Genomic DNA, 24,259 nt, shown 5'->3' with positions numbered 1-24,259 from the left:
CTGAGCTGGCTGAGGCCTGGCATGGTGGGTGTGGAGGCTGAGCTGGCTGAGGCCTGGCATGGTGGGTGTGGAGGCTGAGCTGCGGCTGAGGTCTAACATGGTGGGTGCAGAGTCCCCTGAGGCCTGACGTGGTGGGTCCAGAGCCCCCTTGTGCTCTGCCCTGTGTGGTGTGGCTGCCTCACCAGACAGAACGCCTGGAGCCTTCAGGGAGCTCCCTACTGCCCCCCAGCACTCCTAGTGATGGCACGCTCTGAAATGATGCTGGGAGCGCTTCTCCCCCCTCAGAAATAGCCCGGCCTTGGTGCATCCCCAGGGAGCACCCCAGAAGGAAGAAAGGAAAGTACATTGGAATAAATAATTGACAGCCTCATTATGTGGTCCCTGGGTGGTACTGGAGAGGCTGAAGCTGTAGCAGTGGGAGAAAGGGAGCAAAGCTGACAGAAATGGAGTTGAAAACCAAGTAATGCGCACTACCCCCTGCTGCCGGCTCGGGCTCCTGGCGAGAGCCGCTTCCTGGTGAGTTTTTGATGCCAGGCCACGCGAGAGCCTCTCTCCTTCCCTCCCAATCCCAGAGGAGCCTGGGCTCCTCGCGGTGATGACCCGCGTGTTGGCGCCCACGCGGCCAGCTCTGATCGACCGGTGCAGGCGGAGGCCAGCTCACTTCGGGGTTTGCCTCACACCACTATTGGGTGCCTGCCATCCGAGCCTGGTTCCTGAAAACTCAGCTCAGCTTGGCGCATTTCAGGTGGTGACTCATCTGAGAGGGAGCAGCCCAGAAGGGCCCCAGCTCCATGCTGGGAGCGGGGGGGGGGGGTGCGTCCATCGCTCAGCTGCGTGGTCGCCCAGCTCTGCGCCCACCAGGCTCTGAGCCTGCCCGGATCCGCTCCCAGAGCACGCTCACAGTGGGGTTGCCCCCAGGCTGTGGGAAGCGCTACCCAGATGCCGCCTCAGCTCCCGCCCACCCTCCTGCCGGTGCCAGAGTGACAGCCTACCTCCACGCTCACTCTCAAGCTCTGAGAGGACTCACTCTCCCACTTTTTCTCAGCTGAGAATCCCAAATTAAGCCTCCATTTGGACTTTATCCTGGAAAATGCACCTAGTTGCAATCAACTGATAAAGAGCTCAGGAGAGTGGGCACAGATCTTGTGGTGTTTAAAAGGCTGTCATACAATGTTAGCATTTGATGGCAGCTCTGAGGTCATCCACTCCAACCCTTTCCCTTTGTAAAGAAAGCAAAGACAAACAGGCCTGGAAAGTTCCATGGCTGCCCAGCGCCCCTGGCGCAGCTCAGGCAGCTGCCCCCTATCTCCGTCGCAGCCCTGCTGTGGGCCAAGCCGCCGAGGCCCAGTATGCTGCAGCCTTGCTCCCGCGACACTAACTGCCTCCCGTCGTGTCTTTCAGTTGGTCTCCGACGTTCTGCTTTCTTTCCTGCCTCCTGGCCTTAGCATCTTGGAAGCGTCAGGGGTGGAGTTCTGTTTCTTGTGCACAGCTCCGCCCCTGCAACCTGGCCCCAAGCAGCCACTGTAGGCCTTGCTCCTGGTGACCTAAGCCCATGGCATTCCCGAGGTCTACACTGAGCCCTTGGCACAAAGAAGAGCAAAGCTGGCGGCCTCTGGAACCCGGCCGCCAAGGTGAGTGGACCAGCTGGGGTCCCGGTCCTTCAGGAGCAGCGTGCTAACGCCAGGTGATGCTGTCTCACTCTTCACGTGGCCTGGGCGCTGCAGCGCCTGTTTTGGAAAGGCTCAAGAGTCTGCTGCAGAAATCCTCTTTAAAGTTCCAGAAAGCAGAGATGTCACCTTGAAGACTCAGGTGCGCCTGACCCGAGGTGTTACATTTGCAGTCACCTCGTACGCGTGTGAAAGTTGGGCAGTGAGAAAGGAAGACAGAAGAAGAATCGCTGCCTCCAACTGTAGTGTTGGCAGAGCATACTGAATATGCCATGAGCTGCCAGAAGAACCAGCAAGTCTGTCTCAGAGCAAAGGAAACCAGAATGCTCCTTGGAAGCAAGGATGGCGAGACTTCATCTTGCTTACTTCGGACACGTCTTCATGAAAGACGGATCGCTAGAAAAAGACATCGCGTTCGGTAGAGAGGAAGATCAGGGAGAAGGAGGCAAACCCTTAGTGAGATGGTTTGACACGATAGTGACAGCAGTAAGCTCAGACGTTTCAGAGACCGTGGAGATGGTGCAGGACCAGGCAGCGTTTCATTCTGTTAGGGTTTAGGTGACCGTGAGGTAGAGCTGACCGGGCGGCAGCTGACGGCAGCAGCAATGACAGAGGTCTCATTGTCACCCACATCTAGTACATTACAGAAGGCACCCCAGCCAGGGCCTCATAGAATTGCCGGAGACGTTTTTGATGGTTCTCCTTACCTCGGGGTCTTGATGGGGAGCGAAAGAGCACAATATGCTTCACAGGGGGCATGGTCCCAACAGCACTGGCTCTGGCTCAGAATTGCCCTCGTGGACCCGCTGTCCCAAAGACCCTGCCCGCCTGCTTCACGCCATCCCCTCTCCCCAGCTTACACTCACTTCCTTCTAGCTCCTGAAATGAAAACTTTTAAATGCCAGGAATCTTTATTGAGCTTAATTGCAATAATTGACTCAGCTTCTGTCTCGACAAAGAGTGAATACCCGTCCGTGCGGCTGGGTGACCACCTGGCACAGCTGGGCACTTACCACGCACACAGGAGCCGTTGGTCGCCTGTGCTCTGAAGGGTTTTGATTATCTCCCGATTACCTCTTAATTCTGCTGGCAGGTGGGGTGTGTGTGCGCGGAGGGGCCCGGTCAGGGAAATGAAACGCAGGTCATGGGGCTGAGTAATGGGAGATGGTCTGTAAGTCCTTCTGTCTGCCCTAGACATGGACTTTTTCCTGGATTTTTGCATCGTCCGTTTGTTGTGGTCCCACTGAGACACAAGGGCATGCCTCTTTACACCCCACCATGACGCTTCATTCGTTTAAACAGAAATAGAGTGGACTCCGTGGGGCTTTCTAGGCCGTAAGCCTTTATGAGAGCAGATCACCACGTCCTTTTCCCCCAGATCCGTTAGGCATATCCAAACTGCCAGCCTTTCAGTTAACAGCTGAGTGTTTAACCATTGCACCCAAACCCAAACCCGCTGCCATCGAGTCGATTCCAACTCATAGCGACCCTATAGGACAGAGTAGAACTGCCCTGTAGGGTTTCCAAGGCTGTAATCTTTATGGAAGCAGACTGCCACAGCTTTCTCCCATGGAGCAGCTGGTGGTTTCAAACTGACAACCTTTCGGTTAGCAGCAGAGCGCTTAACCCCTGCACCACCAGGGCTCCTAATTGGCTGACCAGCAATAAGTAAATATGACTTCTCTCCATTCCGTTCCTCCTGTCTGCCGTAATCACTTCCCGACCAGACTGTTTAACGTACCACACTTGTTACTGCAGAGTGACGGGGTGGCCTGTTAAAATAACAGCAGCTGGTATTGACTCCGCAGCTGGGCCGTTCTCTGTGAAGGCCTCGAGCAGTCGTTAAGGTAGGTGTTGATCAACACGATACGAATAATGAAACTGAGGCTCAAGAAATTATAAGTGGACGCTCTCCGTACTAATTTTACAACCTTTCTATAAGTCTAAAAGTAGTTCAGGATAAAAAGTTTATTAAAAAGAAAAAAATGACCCAAAGTTATACATCTACGGAAAGATATGGAGGCGCTCTCTGAACCTCGACTTGTCTGCCTGCAAAGGCTCATGTCCCGTTTGTACTTTCAGGCCACGTAGAAGCTACCTGGAAGAGATAAGACGCTTGCCAGAGACACTTATGTAAGAGCAGCTCAAATACTCAGGGCTCTAACTCACTATTCCCCAGAATTATGTAAGAGTATGTTTTATGAAGCAGCATAAAATCATCCTGCAGCAGGTTTTTATGCCTCAGCCAGAGAATTATTTAAAAACGGAATCTGTCGGGCAGGCATGCATCTGGAATAAGGACATGGCGTGTCTGCAGGGTAGTGGGTGTAGAGCTGTGTGCTCTAGGCCTGGACATTCTACTTTAGCAAGGTGAGCACGTTGTGGAAAAGATATGTGCAGTATTTAAAGGTGGGTTTTAAGATGACAGACGGATGAAATGGCTGAGCCAGGCCCTGCTGCCGTCCGAAATCAGTGGTGAAAATGACCAGTGTCACTTACCGGAGAGGCCGCTGCCTGTCTCGTACTCAAGGGGATGGACTCGGCGGTGTGCTGCAGCACGATGCATCAGTGTATATGGCCTTTCTCGCCAGGGTCTTTAACTCCTACCAGATGAATGGGTGGGACTATGCAAATAAGGTGCCTGTGGCCCACCAAGGGAATTAGATAGCTTACTAATAATGCAGATAAGGTGTGTGGTACCCTTGTGGGGTGAGACCATGCAGATAAGGTACGTGGAACCCTAACAAAGGGACTGGTCGGTTTTGCCATCCTGCTAGGCTTGAAATGACCCATCCCAGAGGCAGAAAATGGGGACCTCACTACCCCCAAGAAAGAAGACCTAGGAGTGGAGCGCATCCTTTGGACCTGGGATCCCTGCACTGAGAAGCTCCTAGACCCAGGAGACAGAGAGAGAGAGCTGTAACATTGGAGACGGTAAGAGACGGTGAGAAGCAGCGGCAGAGAAATGGCAGCTGCAGAGGCAGCAGAATCAGACCAGCAGGAGACAGCGCAGTGGGCTTCCCTGCCAATGGAGCGAGAAAGCTGAGTGCCTTCAGGCAGGAGGCTTACTGGTGGAGTGGGGTGCCTCCAGGCACTTGGCAGTGCTAGGCTCGTCAACCCATGGAAGGAGAGAGCTGAGCACCTTCAGGCCAAAGCTTACTGGTGGAGTTGGGTGCCCCTGGACACTTATCAGTGGAGCTAAAGAGCTTTGTACCACTTGCCCGAGCAGGGCAGAGGCCGGGCTGGCCAAGAGGCCTGAGTGGCCGAGAGTCTAGAGAGGCCTGCCTCTGGGCACAGCCAAGAAGCTGCTCTGACCAAAGAACCGTATCCTGAGTCCTTCCTGATCCAGAACTGTAACCTGTTACTTCTCCAATACGCGCTGTAACTGCGAGTGTGGCCTGTGAGTTCTATGTGGCCACTGCAACAAATTCTCGAAGCCAGCAGAGCAGAGTGCCGTGGGAGGTGCTGGTGTCAGAACTGGTAAAAAGGTTGGCCAGAGGAAGTACGTCCGACCTCCCCTCATAGGACTCAGCCTTGGGTTGATGCTGCTGCTGGTGATCTCCCCGTTCGTGAAGTTAGCCGAGGTCTGACGCTGCCGCCTGCACACACCTGTTCTTCCCAGGGCCACAGACCCAGACCCCTTGGAGGCGACAAGGTGCCAGGACCCCAGAGCACGGCGGAGTCCTGATGAGAGACCCTGGCCGGGTTCAGGTGTTCTAGTGTGCGTTCCTCTTTGGGGACGCTGCCCATTTGAGCCACTGCCTCGCACTGCCACAACTCGTCAGTGTGAAAAGCCGGCTGTCACATTAAATATGCCCACGTTCGAGTCAGAAAATATCTTGGCTCTTTTAAAGTGCGTTAGAAGCTAGGAGTATTCCTTTATTTTTCCCAGGAATTTTTCTTGTTTTAAAGGGAAAAAGTCTAAGCAGACAAAATGGTTACGGTGTGCCGCGAACGCCAACGTTAGGTCATTGCCGTGCTCTCTCCCAGCCTCTCCCTGCGCTCTCGTCACCTAAATCAGCCCTGGACAGTGTTGTGGAGCATCTTACTCTCGGGTTCCTCCCTCCCCCTTGCCCTCCGCCCAGTACTGTGGCCACCCCCGGACCCTCGGCTGCTGCAGGGAGAGGGCACGTCTCCTTTGTGAGGCCCCTGAAAAGCTGGGAGTATTGATCACATTTCCTCTCTGTTCTCTTCCCAGGCAAGCTTGGGACCTTGCTGTGGACATTTGTCTCTCTCAGCTGCCAACGATCATCGAGGAGGGCACTGCGTTTCGGGTAAGTCCCCCGGGGTGTCCTGAGCACTCGCTCTCTGGGCACCTGGGTCCGCAGAGCCGCCATCTGGGTGTGATCCAGGGTTCTGGCCGCAGCATACACAGTTAACCAGAAGCTTAAAAGATTGGAATTACCAGGGCCTGAGGTTGGGAGTCCCTGGGTGGACAGACAGTTAAGTGCTCGACTACAGACCCAAAGGCTGGAGGTTCAAGTCCACCCAGAGGCACCTCAGAAGAAAGGCCTGATGATCTACTTCCACAAAACCAGCCTTTGAAAGCCCTATGGAGCACAGTTCTACTCAGACACACATGGCGTTGCCGTGAGTCGGAAGTAGGTTTTAGTTTTGGTTTTTTGAGGTTAGGTGTTGAAATAATGTGCTTTGTAAAAATACCTTGTCTGTAAACGTTGCTATCATGAATCTGTTTCTCGTAACACAGACCTCCTTCCTGCTCCCCAAGGGTGGTGGCCAGTGTTTCACATTCTGGCCTCTCTGCCTGTGAACCAGTGAACCGTGGATTCCCCACGACCATGACTCTAGCCTTGTCACACGGTGGCCCAGGACGGGAGACCCTGCAGTGACACCAAGCCCCAGAAGGGGCGCACCCGGGCCACATGTCTCAGGCAGCCGTGAGTCGAGTCGCCCCTGTGTAGACTGGGTCTCGTGTGAGTCTGGCACCTGCGGGTGAATTCTGCTCCACCTGGGGGCCTTCACGGCCTCCCACGAGAGTACCTTCCTGATCTGTCTGCCTGCACGGAGTCTTTCCTTCTTCTGACTTCACATCCTCGTGCGTTCTAGATTCGCTTCCTGAGTATTTGCTCCTGAGGGTACACGAGTGAGAACCGCTAGGGAGGAGAGAGGTCGCACGTGAGGCCAGAGCCCTGTGATGTGGGCACGGGTGGCCTGCGCCAGGGTGGGGAGGGACACGGGGGAGGGCCCAGGAGGCCTTCGGTTTTCAGGGAGGAGTGGGGTCACCAGGAGCAGGGGGCATTCTTGGAAGCAGAAGCAGCGTGAGCAGAGGGTCAGAGGGGATGGCTTCGAGCATGAGGGACGGGGGGAGGCCTTGCAGGCGGGCAGCAGCCTGGGCTCCAGGGCAGCGTCTCCTGGCCTTTCTCCCCACACCTTCACCCCCAGCCCCACTGGGAGACAGTAGTGTCATGGCAGAAAACACGGCTTCAGAGCCACGCTGGCGCTTACTAGCTATGCGCGCTTTGCCACATAGCTGTCCGCCTGTCCGTCTTTGTCTTGTCTTTTTTTTTTTTTTCTGACACATTTACATGTAAATTGCACACTGCCCTGAATGTTTAAACCCTACCTCTGGAAGCTGGCCTGTCCCACCTGCGGCATTGGCATCAACCGTGAGGCCTCCAGGTGGAAGGCCTCCCCCCTCTGCTGGACTGGGAGCTCCCTGAGGGCAGGCACACAGTCTTGTCCACGACCCTCAAACCTAGCAGGGAGCAGCACCCAGCAGGCCGCCTGGTGTGCTGACCGCTCTCCTCCCCCGTCCCCACCCTCCCTCAGCTGAGCTCGGCCGTCAGCCTCTCAGAACTGTGGCTGGTTTGGACCCTGTGTGGTTCTGCTTTGCCCTGTGAAGAGCTCAGAACTGCATACTCTCCTAAAGTAATGGGTTCTGTGTGTGTGTGTCTGCGTGTGTGTGTGCGTGCACGTGTGTGTGGATGTCTGTGTGTGCGTGTGCCTTGTGCATGCATATGCACATGTGCACCTGCATGTGTGTGCCTTTGTGCATATGTGTGTGTGCATGTGTACCTGTGTGTGTGCATGTGTGTGTGTGCACGTGTGTGTGTGCGTGTACCTGGGTGTGTGCGTGTGTGCCTGTGTGTGCATATGTACCTGTGTATGAACGTGTGCGCGCGCATGTACCTGTGTGTGCACGTGTGTGCGCGTGTGTACCTGTGTGTGCATGTGTGTGCGTGTACCTGTGTGTGCGCACGTGTGTGTACCAGTGTGTGTGTGCGTGTGTACCTGTGTGTGTGCGTGTGTACCTGTGTGTGTGCGTGCCAGTGTGTGTACCAGTGTGTGTGCACGTGTGTGCGCGTGTGTGTGCACGTGTGTACCTGTGTGTGTGCACGTGTGCGTGTGTATACCTGTGTGGGTGCACGTGTGCGTGTGTACCAGTGTGTGTGCACGTGTGTGCGCGTGTGTGTGCACGTGTGTACCTGTGTGTGTGCACGTGTGCGTGTGTACCAGTGTGTGTGCGTGTGTGTGCGCGTGTGTACCTGTGTGTGTGCACGTGTGCGTGTGTACCAGTGTGTGTGCGTGTGTGTGTGTGCGTGTGTACCTGTGTGTGTGCACTCACACGTGCACTTTTCAAAGTGGATACTTTTGCCTCGGTGCCAGGTTTCCTTGCCAAATGTCTTTTAAGTATCTTAATATTTCATTTCTATGATCAATATTCTGCATCTGGAATAATTTCACCAAGCTGGGGTGGTGGGAGTGAGAAGGGGGCAACAAGCTAGCTTTTAGGTTCTGTTTTTACTTTTTCGGAAGCATAATATACATTTAGGAAATTATACATATCATCAGTGTGCAGCTGGGTGGGTTTTTACAAGTCGAGCATACTCAGGTAATCAGCCCCCAAATCAAGCAGCAGAGCTTGAGCAGCACCCGAGAGCCCCTCCCCTTCCACCCCCTCCCAGCCCCGCTTTCCGCAGGGACAGCTGCCTGCCTGCCTGCTGGTGTCTACAGGGAGACAGAACATACGGTCCATGGTCTCCGTGCCCGACCTCGTCTCACTCAGCCTTGTGTTTGCTGTGTGTCGGCGTGCCTCGTTCTCCTCGTAGCACCGCTGTGTGGACAAACGCTCCAAAACTCACTCCTCCGCTCTGCGGCTGATGGGCGGTGTGAGTGTCTGGTTTGCAGCTGTCCCAAAGCGGGCTGCCCGTGCCATGCCCAGTCACATTGGAGGCAAAGGATAACTCAGTAACCCTGATCCCGTCTTTATTTAAAACTTTGATATTTTGTTCCTTATGGATTTTTGCATTTGTTTGAATTTTCTTAATATTTCATTAGAATATTATTTATCTTGATTACTGAGTTCTTTGCCCCACCCCCCCACCCACACCTTAAATTTTGTGCCCAAGGCAAGTGTCTCACCACCTCACCATGGTCTTGCTCCAAGTGCTGCTAGGTCTTGTACGAGTCCTTTGGTGAACACAGGTATCCAAAAACGCTGTTAGGTGTGTGCATTAGGAGTGGAATATCTGGGTCACACGCATGCATGTATTCTGTTTTAGTGAATATTGCTGAACACTTTTCCAGAGTGGCTCTAGGTTCTCTGTCATTTGGACACTTAGTCCTTCCACGAATACCACAGTCTTAGTTATGAAACCTTTAGAAGAGGTCTTCTAAAGCTGGTAGTCTAAGTCTTCTAACTTTGTTCTTTTTCAAAATTGCCTTGATTATTTGGCTGTTTGCATTTCTATATGAATTTTAGATTCAGCTTGCCAATTTCTGCAAAGAACCTGCTGGGATTTTGATTAAGATTGCAGTCAATCTATGGCTTGATTTGGGGGAAGTTGACGTCCTTCCAATCCATGAACATAGTATACCATATTTTTACACAAATAACACATGCCTTCTATGTTTGTTTGCCAACCACTCCCTCCTCCCACAAGATATTTTTGTAAACATTGCTATGCCAATTTTTTTTTACACGTTGCTGTAAAAAATTTAGCATAGCATGCTTATGAAAAATATCTTGTGGGGGGAGGGAGTGGTTGGCAAACAAACATAGAAGGTGTGTGTTATTTAGGTAAAAATATGGTGTCAATGGCATCTTTTAAAATTTCATTTCCTAATTTCTCTTTATTTGTGTATGTGTTGTTTACAAGTGATTTTGTATAGCAACTTTACTAAATGCGTTTCTTTATTCTAATAGTTCACCCATAAATGCTGGCTTCATCTTTTTTTTTAATGATATTTCACTGTGTTTCCAGTGAAGGTCACACAGCAGTTTAGGTTCCCATTCAACAATTTCTGTGCATATTGTTCAGTGACATTGGTTACCTTCTTCACAATGTGTAAACATTCTCCTTATTTCCATTCTGGTTGTTCTGTTTCCATTAATCTACTTTCCCTGCACCCTTACCTTCTTATCTTTGTTTTAAAGTAACTGTTGACTGTTTGGTCTCATGTAGATGATTTTTTAAAGGAGCACAGTACTCATGGGTGATATTCTGTATTTTGTGAGCCAGTCTGTACTTTAGCTACAAGGTGTCCTCAGGGACTTGTTTCATTTCAAAGTTTAGAGAGTATCGCAGGGCAATAATCTCAGGGAGTCCTCCAGTCTCAACCAGTCTAGGAAGTCTAGATTTTTTTAAGAATTTAAGATTCTGTTCCACATTTTTCTCCCATGCTATCAGGATCCATCTATTGTGGTCCTGATGAGAACAGTCGGTAGTGGTAGCTGGGCACCATATGGTTCTGGTCTCGGGGTAGATGAGGCCATAATTCATGTAGACTGTTAGTCCTGTAGACTAGTTTCTTCTTAGAGTTGGTTTCCTTCTTTCTTTTTTGTTCTGGATGAATAGAGACCAATAGATGGCCACTCGCAAGCTTTTAGGACCCCAGACACTACTCACCAAACTAAGATGTAGAACATTAACTTTATGAACTATATTATGCCAGCTGACTGAGTTGTCCCACAAGAGTATGGTCTTAAGCCTTCAAACTCAGAAAATCAATCCTGTGAGGTTCTGATTATGTCTAAGGAGTATCCGTAATGGTGCCACCTATGTGTTGTATTATATATCTGAATATATGTGCATGCACACACATACGTGTGTATACATATGCATACACCTATATACACACGCATGTATACCCGTCCCACATACACATGCCTATACACGTGTATGCCTACAGACATAGATGTGGACCTGCACGTATATTTTTTGGATGTTGTTGTTGTTGCAAAACTATATATGCCATAGCGATTACCAAAAGGTCCTTTCCTCCTGGGTACATCTTAGTGACATTGTCTACGGTGGTCAAGCTGTGCGCACTTCACCCTCACTTGGATGTTACCTTTCCCATCACCAAAAATAACAAGTGTCTACTGCCTAGAGAGTGAACCCCCCTTCCCCCCACCACCCATCCTTGGCAACCACTAATGAACATAAGTTTCTGTGTATTTACCTATTCATGCCCTTTCATAAAAGTAGGAACATACAATATTTGTTTTTTTGTGATTGACTTATTTTGCTCAACATGATGTCCCCCAGGTTCATCCACACTGTAAGGTGTTTCTGGAGCTCGTTTTTCTTTACTGTGAGCAGTGCTCCACTGTATGTGTGTATCGCGTTCTGTTTGTCCATTCACCCGTTGATGGGCACTTAGGTTGTTTCCATCTTTTTGCTATTGTGAATAGTGCTGCAGGGAACGTGGGTGTGCATATACGGGCTTCACCTTAAAACCTGCTTTTCAGATACATGAGAAAGCCTAGTGGGTATGTCACTCCTCCAGAATCAACAGTTGGAAGTGACAAGTTTTAATTAACAATGAAACGAGGCTCTATCAGAATTGGTGTTTATGGATGCCGGGAAGAGGCAAGGAGAAGAAGAATCTGTTCACAGTGGGGGGCTTGGGATAACGAACTTTCTTTGGGGTTTAAAGAGAACCTTCTGCAAGCTAAGCATTCTCACGGGTGGTAGGAATCTGAGTGCTCTTGATCACTCGACAACTATCTTTTGTCTACTTGTTTAAAGAAGTCTCACGTATACTTGGCAGGGTTGTCACAAAGCAGGCGCGTCCAGCCGCTGTCAGGAAGGACCCTGCCCCGCCGCAGGAGGCTTGAGTCGGGGACAGCGGAGAAAAGTGGGACATGTGTTAACATCAACAAGTTTTCCTCTTTCACAGCAGTGAAGCAGAAGTCTGGGCAGGCTGGCTCCGGTGGTTCAATGGGACTGTTGCCTTCAGCCTCTCTCAGGCTCTTAGCTGCCTTCCTATTGTTAGTCCGTTGAATGTCCACCGCCACCAGCTACCTTTGCGCTGACACCAAGTACAGCTGTGCGCCACGAGGTTTGCGGTGTCTGCTTTTTCTGAAGTAGATCACTAGGTCTTTCTTCCAGAATGCCTCTGGGCAGACTCGAGCCTCCAACCCTTCAGTTAGCAGCCGGGCACATTCACCATTTGCACGTTGAGGGCACTAAAAAAGAAACAAAGAAACAGTTGCCATCCAGTCAGTTCTGACTCATGGCGACCCCATGTGTGTCAGAATAGAACTGTACTGCATAGAGTTTTCAGAAGTAGGTTGCCAGGCTTTTCTTCCAAGGCACCTCTGTGTGGGCTCGGTCCTCCAGCCTTTCAGTTAGCAGCCAAGCATGCTAACTGTGTACACCCCAGGGACCCCCCCATTGAATACGTCACCTATTTTTAGAAGGCCAAATCATCTGATATAGGGACCCACACAGAGCAGAACACCTTCGCCAGTATTGTCCTGGGAGGCCCGGGTGTGTGGTCCAAGTACATGACTCAGAGCCACTGCCCACAGGACGTGTGCGCTCTCCCGAGCACTCACCGCATACCCCACTGCCCCCGAGAACCTGCAGAGTGGCCCCGGCACCTTGCAGGAGCGATCTGGGAGAAGGTGACTGCTTTGGCAGGAAACACCAGCTCCCTGAGCCGTCGTTAGAGACGTGGGCGGCTCTCCAGGTACTTCACTGAGCGCCATTCAGAGGGCTGGGCCGCTCTTGCTGCGCTAATCCTGACAACTTCCCCAAGTTTCAGGAAGCTGACAAACTCCACGGCCTGCTCGCGGGCAGAGGCCCCCCGTTCTTTGCCAGTTTTAGGTGCAAAGATGAGGAATTTTTCATTCCTGCTGTGTCCAGCAGTTGCTTAAGCCATGAGCAACATGTGAAAGTCCACACGCCAGTAGCTAACTTGAAAGGAGGGAGAGAGATTTAATTGTCAGAATCACCTGCCTTTGGTTCTCAGGCTAAAGGTTTCCCTAACTCAGCTCAGCTCTACTCCTGCGGGACATGGGGCAGGGGCTGCTTAACTAGACTAGTTTTAAAACCAATTTATGAATAATTCACACTTAAAGACAGGAAAATCGCCTCTGGGGCTCCGCTCCAGCTTCGCAGATTGCCCTCCAAAGCAATTAACATTCTCGTTTCTGCTGACTTTGCGGGAACGCATACCCCTGCTTGCTAACTGCTCTGCTGGGGTCTCACTTGACACTGGCTTTCTCATCGGGGCCCCTAGGTGGATGGGGCCGGGAGCACACCGGGGTCTGTCCCACGTGCATCCCAGGGCCCCCCCAACCTGTGCCCCCCACCTGTACCCCTTATCTGTGCCCCCCACCTGTACTCCCATCTGTACCCCCCACCTGTACCCCCCACCTGTGCCCCCTACCTGTACCCCTGACCTGTGCCCGCCCACCTGTACCCCCCCCATACCCCCGACCTGCATTCCAGGATCAGGTGCTACAGTCATGACACCCCGTCAGTCTCGTCTCCTGCCTGCTGCACAGCCATGGGTGAATCCACCCTGTCCCATCAGTTGGGCACCCCCCACCCCGCGGGCCTGAGGCCCCTGTCCCATCGGAGCTGGGTGCCTACTACCCTGAGGGCCTGAGGCTACTGGACCCTGACCATGCATGTCCTCAGTCCCCTCACACTCCACCCCCCACGCCCCTTCTCGGTTCCACCCCCCACGCCCCTTCTCGGTCCCACCCCCAGATGACGTCCATCTATCTCACTGAGTAGGTAGATGCGTCTGGAATCACGTTACCCTGCGTCTTGACCCACGTGCTGCCCTTCTCTGCAGTGTTGTGGGGAGCACCCAGGCCCGGCCCCGCCAGCCCCACCCGGTGCTCAGACCCAGCCCACCCCAGGACTCCTGTCCAGCAGCTGCCCTGGCTTCTCCTGTGTCCGTTCCTCCTCTTTACTCGGTCTTTCTCACCAGCTTAGAAGTAAGCCTTATTCTTCCATCTTATTGATCCCACTTCCCCTCCAATGACCCCTGCATTTCTCCCTTCCACTTAGCAGCCCAGTTTCTTCAAGGAAGTGTCTCTGCTCGAGTCTGCAAATGATACTCTTTCTCTGAGCCCACCCCAGCCACCCCCTTGCCCCCGTGACTGGCCTGAGGTGATTCTCAGCAGTCACCAATGTCGCCGCGTTGCCAAGTCCAATGTCAGCCCTCAGTCTTCCCCATCCACCTCCCGCACAGGACACTGGGGGTCACTCCCTCCCTCAAGACACCCCTCCCTCGGTCTCCAGCCTGCTTTCTCTCCCCTGGCCAGGCACCCCGCCCCCCCGCCCCCCGTGCTGATTACCTCTGAATGTTGGCGTGCCCAGGGCTCGGGCTCAGGCCCCTTCTCTCCCACCTAACTTGAAGTCTGTGTGCTGACTCCCAGATGTGTACCCCACCCAGACCGTCCTCCTCCCCTGCAGACTTGCCATCGCTGTTCCCTGACGTCTTCACCTGGTGTCTGACCGGCATTGGATGCACGCGTCCTAACCACGTTCCCGATGGTCCCCTCCCAAATGCGCTTTTCTCCCCATCTTCCCATCCTTGTTGTTGGCAACACCACCTTCCAGCCACTTTGGCCAAGAACCTCAGGGTTATCCCGGACTCCTCCTTTTTCTCTTACACCCAAACCAAGCCAGTTGCTGTCGAATCAGTTCCGATTCATGGCAACCCCAGGATTTTGTGACTGACCTTTCAGGAGCAGATTGCCAGGCCTTTCTTCTGAGGCACCTCTGGATGGGTTCAAACTTTCAACCTTTCTGTTAGTTCATAGCCAAGCACCTAACTGTCTGTACCACCAGGGACTCCTCCTCCCCTGTCTATTCAGGCCCTGTTGGCTGAACCTTCCTAAGCTATCTGGGGTCTGGCCTTGTGCCCCTCCCCTGCTGTGGCACGGCCCCTCGTGTTCCCCCGGATTGCTGAGGCTGGCTGTTCGTCAAGCTTTGTCAAGTGGATGATGGAGGCAGGGGGTGTGTCAGCAGCAAGGCCATCCCTGACTCACCCCTGCTTGTCCCACAGCATAGCCCCTTCTTTGCCGAGCAGCTGACCGCCTTCCAGGTGTGGCTGACGATGGGCGTGGAGAACAGGAACCCCCCCGAGCAGCTCCCCATCGTTCTGCAGGTGAGCGTCGCCCGTCAGGCCGGGTTGGCCGAGTGTGGCCCAGGGGAGGGGAGCCAAAGCCGGGCAGTTACCTGGGGATGCGTTTACCCGGGACCGTGCGCAGGTGTGCAAGATGTTGGCTCCCCACCACCGGTGGCTGTGCTCGGGCCTGGTGGTGCTGGGTGGACAAGCCACACGGATCCGGTCAGAGCCAACGAAGCCGACTGCCAGCTTATTCCTAAAGGGCTTTCCCGGGAAAGCCACTGAACTCCTCTCCCCTGCTCTCAAATAGAAGTGTGGGGTGCAGTCAGCTGCCCTCCTACGCCTCCCCATACACCGTAGGGAGGAACTGGCAAATGCTGTTGCAAATGAGCTTCATTGATTGCAGCACAGGCCCGTGGCATCATCACCTCCTTCCTCGTGGAAGGAGGTGACATGGAACTCAATCCCGGGAGAGAAGGATGAGGACACTGAGCACGCCGTGACGGGGGCCGTGGGCATCCCAGCCAGCGTGTTGGACCCCCGTGAACACGCCGTGATGGGGGCCGTGGGCGTCCCAGCCAGCGTGTTGGACCCCCGTGAACACGCTGCTCTAAGAAAACCCGGGTGTGTGTGCAGGTGCTGTAGTCACGCGACTGTGGACCGAGGCCTAACCGTTAGTGGGCTGGAGGTGGGTTTGTGGGTTCATCACAGGGAGCGAGATTGGAATGATTTCCTAAAGTTTTGCTTCAGTTAGTGTATATTTGTGTGGGAGGTATGTGTGCTGGGCCGTGACGTGACATCAGTGTAGACATCAAGGTCTTGTAACACACTTGAGCACCTGGGAAACATTTTTGGTAATGGAGTGGGGGTGGCTGAACTTAGGTCAGAGCTGTGAACACTTGGGGGGTTGGTGCCTGCAGAAGGAGGGGGTGGGAAACTCGTCCTGCATCCCCCGTGTCTAAGTCTACACCAGTTATGGAGTGGAGAGGGTCCACCTCCAGGTCTGGAGCTGAAATCTTGAGAGGTGGTGGGTGGTGGCTTGGCCTCTGAGCTGGAACGTGTATCTCTCCTCTGCCATCTGCGGACGTCAGCTCCACTTCCTTCCAGGGAGGGGCTCTGCTTTCCCACTAAGGCTGCCAACCTCATGGGGGGCAGCACCCACCATCTCCATGAGACCAGAACTCCCCTCTCAGCAGCCGCCCCTTCCAGGAGGCACTGACCACCTGGCTGCACGTCTCTGATGCGCCCTGGAGCTGGGCTGGTCCTCTCTGAGGGGATCTTGCCCTCGGCTGCCCGGGCAGGTGCATCTGCAGCTCTGGAGACCGCACCCGGCTGAGCCGAGGCCTCCCCGGGCCAGGCCTCGGCCCCCACGGCCTCAGACGGCAGGATGAGGAGCTGAGATCGGGGGAAGGCCCAAGCGGGTCACAGAGCTGTAGCCCCGCCCTGTCCTTGCCGGCAGTAACACTTAGCTGGGCAGCAGGGAGCGACGTTGTGCACGACACCGCAGTATTTCTGTGCCTCGTCAGAGCTCCTTTGCTGACATCGTGAAAAGGTGCAAGCTACTCTTCGATGTTGCGATTCAGATTTAAACCAAACCATCACTACTGTTTCTCTCTTGTGCTTCTGGTTTCCTTTAAAACGATCCTGAGATTGCAAGATGAGCTGTAAACGAACAGATTCATAAAACTAAACAAAACCATCAAAAACAGGCAGCAATACAACAAACAACGAGAGAAAGCAGAACATTTGGCGGAGCAGCACTCTGCATGGATGCGGGAAGGTGGCCAGGTGTGAAGAGAAGCCAGGCGGCGGCGGGATTTCGGGGCCTGGGGGCACAGGTGAGGTGCGCTGTGCCCCACGGCTCCTCCTGAGTCACTGGGCCCCCCGATGCTCATCAGCAGAGCTGCGGCCCTTGTCCAAAAGCCCCTGACCCTCCCGTCGCCAAGTGACACTGGCCCCTCTGTGGTGGGGCAGGCCGCCAGCGTGTGAATCCATGTCTCCACGGCCTGGCAAATGGTCCCCTTGTAAATGGCCTTCTATTGACATATTTTTAATGTTCCATTTACAACCACATTCCCTCAGGAAAGAGGAGCTCTAGTGGAGCCGAGTTTCTGATGCCAAAATGAGAGGACATAACTCTGGAGGGAGAGAAGGAAGACGTTTCTGTGTGACCCTCTAAAGCCCGGGAGGGCAGCATCTTCCTCTCCTTGGTGGGGCTGCCGCAGGCCGCACCCAGCCTGGGTCCATGGTGAGCCCTCACTGCACAGGAAGATAAGGCACACGTGTGCAGAGGGGCTCCTGGCCCACGCGGTGCAGCCTCAGTGCCGCCTGCTTCCTTGTTAACTCAGCCGACTGCACCGTGCTCCGTCTCAGAAGCTTTATTGTTGCTGTGGCCTCGGCCTTGGTGTCCATAAATTGTTCTTCAGTGCTTTGGCAAGTCAGGAAATGTTACTTAAGGGAAAGAGAATTTCAACGCAGAGACCTTGTAGCTCTTGAAATCCCTGCTACTTTTGCCAAATGCTGGAGAGAATTCTCTCCACCCACAGGCAACAGCATTAGCTGACGACCATGGAGGGCCAAACGAATCAGCCCATTGGGCCCAGTCAGTTTGCAGTCCCGCATATAAATGTAACATGGAAATAAGCTTTCCTTGTCAGCCTGGGTGCCCTTTTTTGTCTTGTAAAAATATAAATCCACAGAGGGAACAGGAAAGAAGGTGTAATGTTAAAAGACTTCTTGTCAGTGGTGTCTGCTGGACGCTGGCACCTCCCGAGGCACTTGCAGATCTCCCAGCAAAGCCCTGCTGTCTCTGGTGGCACCCTAGCACCTGCGCCAGCACAGAGCACGCACGCAGTGAATACTTGTTCAGTGGAAACGTCGTAGATGGAAATGCTTTTGGTTGGAAGGATGCAACACATATGACCCCAGTGTAAAAGACATAAAGGAGAAGGTCAATACAGGTGACACCACTAAACTTAAAACTCTGAAATAACAGAAGAAAAAAGAAAAGAAAAATATGCAACTTATGTGATGTCTTAGTCATCTAGTGCTGCTATAACAGAAATGCCACAGATGGATGGCTTTACAAAGTTTATTCTCTCACAGCCTGGTAGGCTAGAAATCCAAATTCAGGGTGCTGGCTCCAGGGGAAGGCTTTCTGTCTGTTTCAGCTCTGAAGGAAGGTCCTTGTAGTCAGTCTTCCCTTGGTCTGGGAGCATTTCAGCGCAGGAACCTCAGGTTTAAAGACATGCTTTGCTCCCGTGCTGCTTTCTTGGTGGTATGAGGTCCCCAACTCTCCACTTGCTTCCCATTCCTTTTATCTCTTGTAAGATAAAAGATGGTGCAGGCCACATCCCACGGAAACTCCCTTTACATTGGATGAGGCATGTGACCTGCGTAAGGGTGTTACATCCAACCCTAATCCTCTTTAACATAAAATTATAATCACAAAATGGAGGACAACCACACAATACCAGGAATCATGGCCCAGCCAAATTGATACTCACATTTTTGGGGGAACATAATTCAATCCATGACATATGGTAAAGGCTGATCTCTTTAATATATAAAGAGCCCTTTCATACCAATAAGAACATGTCAGACACTTAATAATAGAAAAATGGTCTGAGCACACATACGGCTGATTTACTAGCAAAATTGCTAGTTAACCGATGAAAAAAAGTCCAACTGCACTTGTAGTCAAAGAAACCAGGATTTGAAGCAAATTTTTCTTCCACCTGTCAGATGGGTCAGGGTTCTATCCTTTCACCTACTTATTCAGTCTGTATGCTGAGCAAATAATCCGAGAAGCTGGACTGTATGAAGAAGAACAAGGCATCGGGATTGGAGGAAGACTCATTAACAACCTGTGATATGCAGATGACACAGCCTTGCTTGCTGAAAATGAAGAGGACTTGAAGCACTTACTGATGAAAATCAAAGACCACAGCCTTCAGTATGGATTACATCTCAACATAAAGAAAACAAAAATCCTCACAACTGGACCAATAAGCAACATCATGATAAACGGAGAAAAAATTGAAGTTGTTAAGGATTTCATTTTACTTGGATCCACAGTCTACATCCATGGAAGCGGCAGTCAAGAAGTCAAATGATGCATTGCATTAGGCAATTCTGCTGCCAAAGACCTCTTTCAAGTGTTAAAAAGCAAAGATGTCACTGTAAGGACTAGGGTGCCCCTGACCCAAGCCAGGGGTGTTTTCAGTCGCATCATATGCATTTGAATGCTGGACAGTGAATAAGGAAGACTGAAGAAAAATCGACGCCTTTGAATTATGGTGTTGGCGAAGAATATTCAATATACCATGGACTGCCAGAAGAATGAACAAATGTGTCTTGGAAGAAGTACAACCAGAATGCTCCTTAGAAGCAAGGATGGCAAGACTTTGTCTCACATACTTTGGACATGTTATCAGGAGGGACCAGTCCCTGGAGAAGGACCTCATGCTCGGTAAAGCAGAGGGTCAGTGAAAAAGAGGAAGACCCTCAGTGAGATGGATGGACACAGTGGCTGCGGCAGTGGGCTCATGCATAACCGTTATTGTGAGGATGGCGCAGGACCGGGCGGTGTTTCGTTCTGTTGTACATGAGGTGGCTGTGAGTCGGAACTGACTCAGTGGCACCTAACAACAACAACATCAGATGGACAGATACTCATAATGGTTTAATAAGGGCTAGCCTTACCTCAGGAGCCTTCAGTTGGTGTTTAATAAAGCACTTGTGGATCAGCACCTTGTCGTCTTTGTTTATAAATGAAGACATTAAACCCAAAGATGTTACATCATTTACCCGAGGTCCCCTAACCAGCGAGCCGCATGCAGGCTGCAAATCCCCATCGGTGGCGCGGGCGAGCAGTGCCCACGCGTTCGCTGAGCATGAGCATTGGTTCAGCTGGAGGGTCGTTTGGTGATGTAAGTATACGTGCTCTGACCCTGTGGTTTTGCTTCCAAGGTTTGTCCTACGGAAATCATCATGCATATGCGTGAAGATGTGCACACTGGGGTCTTTATCACAGCATTGTTCATAATGGCCAAATCGGATAATAATCTCAGTCTCTAGCAGTGGGGAGGGTGTCTAGACAAATGAGTGAAGGTCTGGGCTGCCGTGGGGGGGTGTGGCCAGGGCACACGCGGTGATGTGGCGTGATGGGTGGTCTCAGCGTGCTGTTTAGGCAAAGGAGATGAGAAATACAGTAACGTTTCAGTTTAGAATAAACATAAAGTATCTGGAAGTTTATATACAAAATGTCATCCGTGAGTTTCTTTTAATGCGGACGATAAGTGCATGTTCTGACGCTTTGCCCAGTGAGCGGGTTTACCTGGACCGTAAAGAGGTGAGTTTTCCTAGCCCGTTTAAAAGCGTGATGTGTGGAAAGGAGCATCTGCTCTAGCTCGAAATGAATCAGTCTGGTGTGCTCAGGGCAGCCTTCGGAGAGGAGTCCACTCTGCGTGGTGTGACAGTGATGCGGTTTCCTTTATTCTCTTTTTAGGTGCTGTTAAGCCAAGTGCATCGTCTGAGAGCCCTGGACTTGCTGGGAAGATTTTTGGACTTGGGTCCCTGGGCGGTGAGCCTGGTGTGTGCTTTTCTGCATCAGTCTGGGGAGGGGAGAGGCTGGGGACAGGGGTGGGGTTAGACCCAGTCCCTGTGGTGAGTGTTGCTCTCAGGAAGGAACGACCGTCTGTGGGCATAGTTCATGATCCAGAAGTGACCACGGCCTGTGGTCTGGGGAGCCTGCACTCGGGGACAGTCCGTGAGTGCATGAAAGCCTTGCAGGAGACCCTCAGTGCGCCCGTGCAACCTTCATTGTGGGCTTCTTGGTTTTGTTTCTTTTTTGCCCCCCACTGCCAGGAGCCGGGCGGCCGTGAGCCCGGCGCGTCCCCGCCACACGTGGGTACTTTTGCTCCCAGAAGCCTCTCAGTCCTTACTCATTGTTTTCTTACTCTTGTTTTAGGTACAGTTCCAAAACAGTCCAGTTACTTGTTGTCTACAAAAGTAGCAATGTCCACTTAAGACAGAAATAGAATCAAGGAATGATCGTTTTTTACAACAAATAAATTGGGGGGGAAACAAAAGAGAGACGGGGGGGTCGTGCAGATCAGAGGAGGAGCGAGCAGCATCTCAGCCAAGTCACGACATGCGGACCTTCTGTGGGTCTGTGTGCAAATAATCATGAAGACTTTACAGGTTTCTAAGATGACACTCCCGAGACAGATGGAGATCTGACACCAACTGGGTATTTGCCGTTATTAGCGGTCAGTGGTTTGTTTAGGTGGCGTGAGGGACTGTGGTTGTGTTTTTATAAAAGAAACCTTATTTTTTAGAGACACGCAACTAAATGTTTACAAATGGAATTGTGTGACGTGAGATTTGCTTCAGAGTGTTGCAGGGAAGGGCAAGCAGGTGGGGCCAAGAGAAAACAACGTGGGGCGTGAGTGGGTGTCGGGAGGCAGGGAGTGAGTACACAGGAGTTCCCTGTCCCGTTCGCTCTATGCTTTTGTGTACTGACATTTTCTGTAATATACTGTCAACCAATGTTGAAGGACGAGAGAGAACATCTGACACACAGGAAGAGCAATGCCTCAGTCCCCATCCGGGGCCATTTCTCTCTTAAGTCCCTGAGACCAGCCTATGAATTCCAGCTCCGTTGGGGGGTGGGGGGGGCATGCACGATGCTATTGCTTAATGATCGTGGAGATGCTTAGAGTGTGGTGATTATACTCTTTAAGAAGACAAGAAAACACACATTAACATATTTTAGGAAGATATGTATTTGGTCAATTTTTTAAAAACAAATTGGGCCTTTAAAGAGTTAGTTTGATGCTAATCGGAAATGTTACCGGTATATAAACAGATTCCAGATAAACAAGGCGTTGCCGCAGGCCCAGCTTTGGCTGCGGGGAGAGGGCTCGAAGGCTGAACCAGAGAAATGAGCATCTGCCCCGTTAAACGTGGCCGTATCACAGGGAGGGACCAGACCCGGCACTGGGCGTCCTGAGTCCTGCACCTCCCCAGCCCCCATTGCAGGAGACCCCAGTTGTTGGAGGAGATGCCATTGGGATAGCTTTAGAATTCCAGAGAATCTGAGATAACGATATAACGAAAGGATTGAAAGCAGCTAGGCTGCCCCGTGGTTCTGCGCTTGGGAGGCCACCCTGCTCTTGTTACCCTGCACTGAGAGCAGAGAGGCCCCCCAAGAATGAGGTCCCCACTGCTGCACCAACGGGGAGCACCAGGGATTCCACCTGTGCGCCGGCCTCCAAGTCGGCTTGTCTCCTGATGGAGCAGACAAAGCCTCACGAGTGGTGGAGACCTGGCTCCAGGCTTCCAGCCTCAGCCCAGGGCCACGTGTGGCCGTGCCAGTGGGGCCAGGTGAGGCCCTCAAGGTGGGCGCTGGCGTGAATGAGGAGGCGCTGCCATGGGAGTCATCCTGGTCTGTTTGGACCTGTCAGGTCTGGAAACGCCCAGACCTCTAGGAGTCAAGTCAGAGATGAACAGATCTGGAGGCGGCCCCTCGGGCTTTCATGAGGCCTGCTCTCGCCCCGTCTCCCACGTGGGTGGAGGCCATGGTGGCCCCTCGATCCTCTCTGCAGTGTGGGGCCTCGGGAGGGAACCTTCTCACGCTCTTTTCTCCCTCAGGCTTTGTCTGTCGGCATCTTTCCTTACGTACTGAAGCTGCTTCAGAGCTCAGCCCGGGAGCTGCGGCCTCTCCTGGTGTTCATATGGGCCAAGATCCTCGCCGTGGACAGCGTGAGTAATCTCGGCCTGTCCTCCCCACGTCTGCGATGCTCTCTCTGTCCTGACCCGCCAGCCTCTCGCCCAGCTCCTTCTCTCGTCCTGGGCTGCCCAACCCAGGGATGGCAGCTGCGGGCCAGGGCCACCCGGGGGTGGACACGTTTGAGCTGACCTTGCTCACAGAGCTCCCTCTGCCTCACGTCTCCCTCCCTGCCCTCCCCTGGGGTTAATGCCCACTTTTCTGTCCCAGCCTGCCTCCCGTCCCCTCACCGCACTGCAGTCCATCCCTCACCGCACTGCAGGCCTGTCCCTCACCACACTGCAGGCCCGTCCCTCACCGCACTGCTGGCCCGTCCCTCACCGCACTGCAGGCCCGTCCCTCACCGCACTGCAGGCCCGTCCCTCACCGCACTGCAGGCCCGTCCCTCACCGCATAGCTGGCCTGTCCCTCGCTGGCCCGTGCTCTCTTCCAGAGTAAAGCAGAGGCGTCTCCTTGGCTGCCGCCCTGTGAATGACTTCCCCGTCCTCACATTCCCTTCTCCACCCGCTCACCCAGGCTCACCTATACCAGGTGTGTCCTGACCGCGGCCACCCGGGCTGCCCCCGGCCCTCACACCTTGTCTCCCACCCTGAGGCCCCTGTGTGTCACTCACTGCCCGCTTCCTCCGGAAGCATGGCCCTGCCTGGCCTGACCCCACGTCCGCTCCGTCTGTCTCCAGCTGATGCTTCTCTCCTCCCCAACCCTGGCTGCCGCTGCAAAGTCAGGCGCTGTCTGCCAGGCCAGACCCCGGGCATTAGCGGTCCCTTCCCCACGCGGGATTGCCAAGCCCGCGTCTCCGGCTCTGCCCTCCCAAATGAGCACCAGCCCACAGCTCCTCATGCCACGGCCTCTGCGGCCCCTGGTTCACACTGGAAAGGTCGAGGCGGGTGCCTCCTCGTTCGAACCTCTGTGCCGACGGTGATTGCTGCACAGCCTGGTGATGGTGACCCACGTCGCCACGTTGTACATGTGAAAGTGGTTCAGCGGGGAAATGTTTTGTTGGGTATACTTCACAACGATAATGAATTAAACTCTGTGCTGTGGCTGGAGGTGGCACAGAGGTCAGCTGTCCCTGCCCTGCCCTCAGGAGCTTGCAGTCCAGGGGGATGTGGACACAGACGACACGGCCCCCAGTGTGAGGCAGTGCGTCACAGCCCACGGGAGGTGCACACCCCGAATGTGACATTTCGCAGACGGGGACGTGCGAGTCCTCGTGGGGGGCTGCACCCTGCCGAGGGTGTCGGTGTCAGGCGGGCGGGGGCAGGTAGCTGGAGCAGGAGCTAGCAGGGGGCAAACACACAGGACGATCATGAAAGGCCAGTCGCGCCGTGCTGGAGAGAGAGGAGGTCGCGATGAAGCGGAGGGTATGATTCCAGATTGAGGGGGTTGAGCTTATCAGTAGGCAGTGGGAAATTGTTGAAGATTTTGGAGCAAAGAAATAATAACTAAGCTGTAGTGT

General features: G+C 53.0%; 1 protein-coding gene across 1 annotated transcript in view; it reads left to right on the top strand.

The window, feature by feature from the left end:
* RPTOR (regulatory associated protein of MTOR complex 1) overlaps positions 1 to 24,259 on the top strand; it is a 425,613-nt gene that overhangs the window by 300,368 nt on the left and 100,986 nt on the right. The window contains 4 exon segments of the mRNA XM_023729162.1: positions 5,866 to 5,941; positions 14,946 to 15,047; positions 20,518 to 20,601; positions 22,665 to 22,775. Coding sequence (XP_023584930.1) covers positions 5,866 to 5,941; positions 14,946 to 15,047; positions 20,518 to 20,601; positions 22,665 to 22,775 — 373 coding nt within the window.

This window comes from Trichechus manatus, unplaced genomic scaffold (genome assembly GCF_000243295.1).
Source record: "Trichechus manatus latirostris isolate Lorelei unplaced genomic scaffold, TriManLat1.0 scaffold00028, whole genome shotgun sequence".
Classification (NCBI taxonomy): Eukaryota; Metazoa; Chordata; class Mammalia; order Sirenia; family Trichechidae; genus Trichechus; species Trichechus manatus.
Note: the sequence above shows the minus strand (reverse complement) of the source record. Positions and strands in the feature narration are given on the sequence as shown.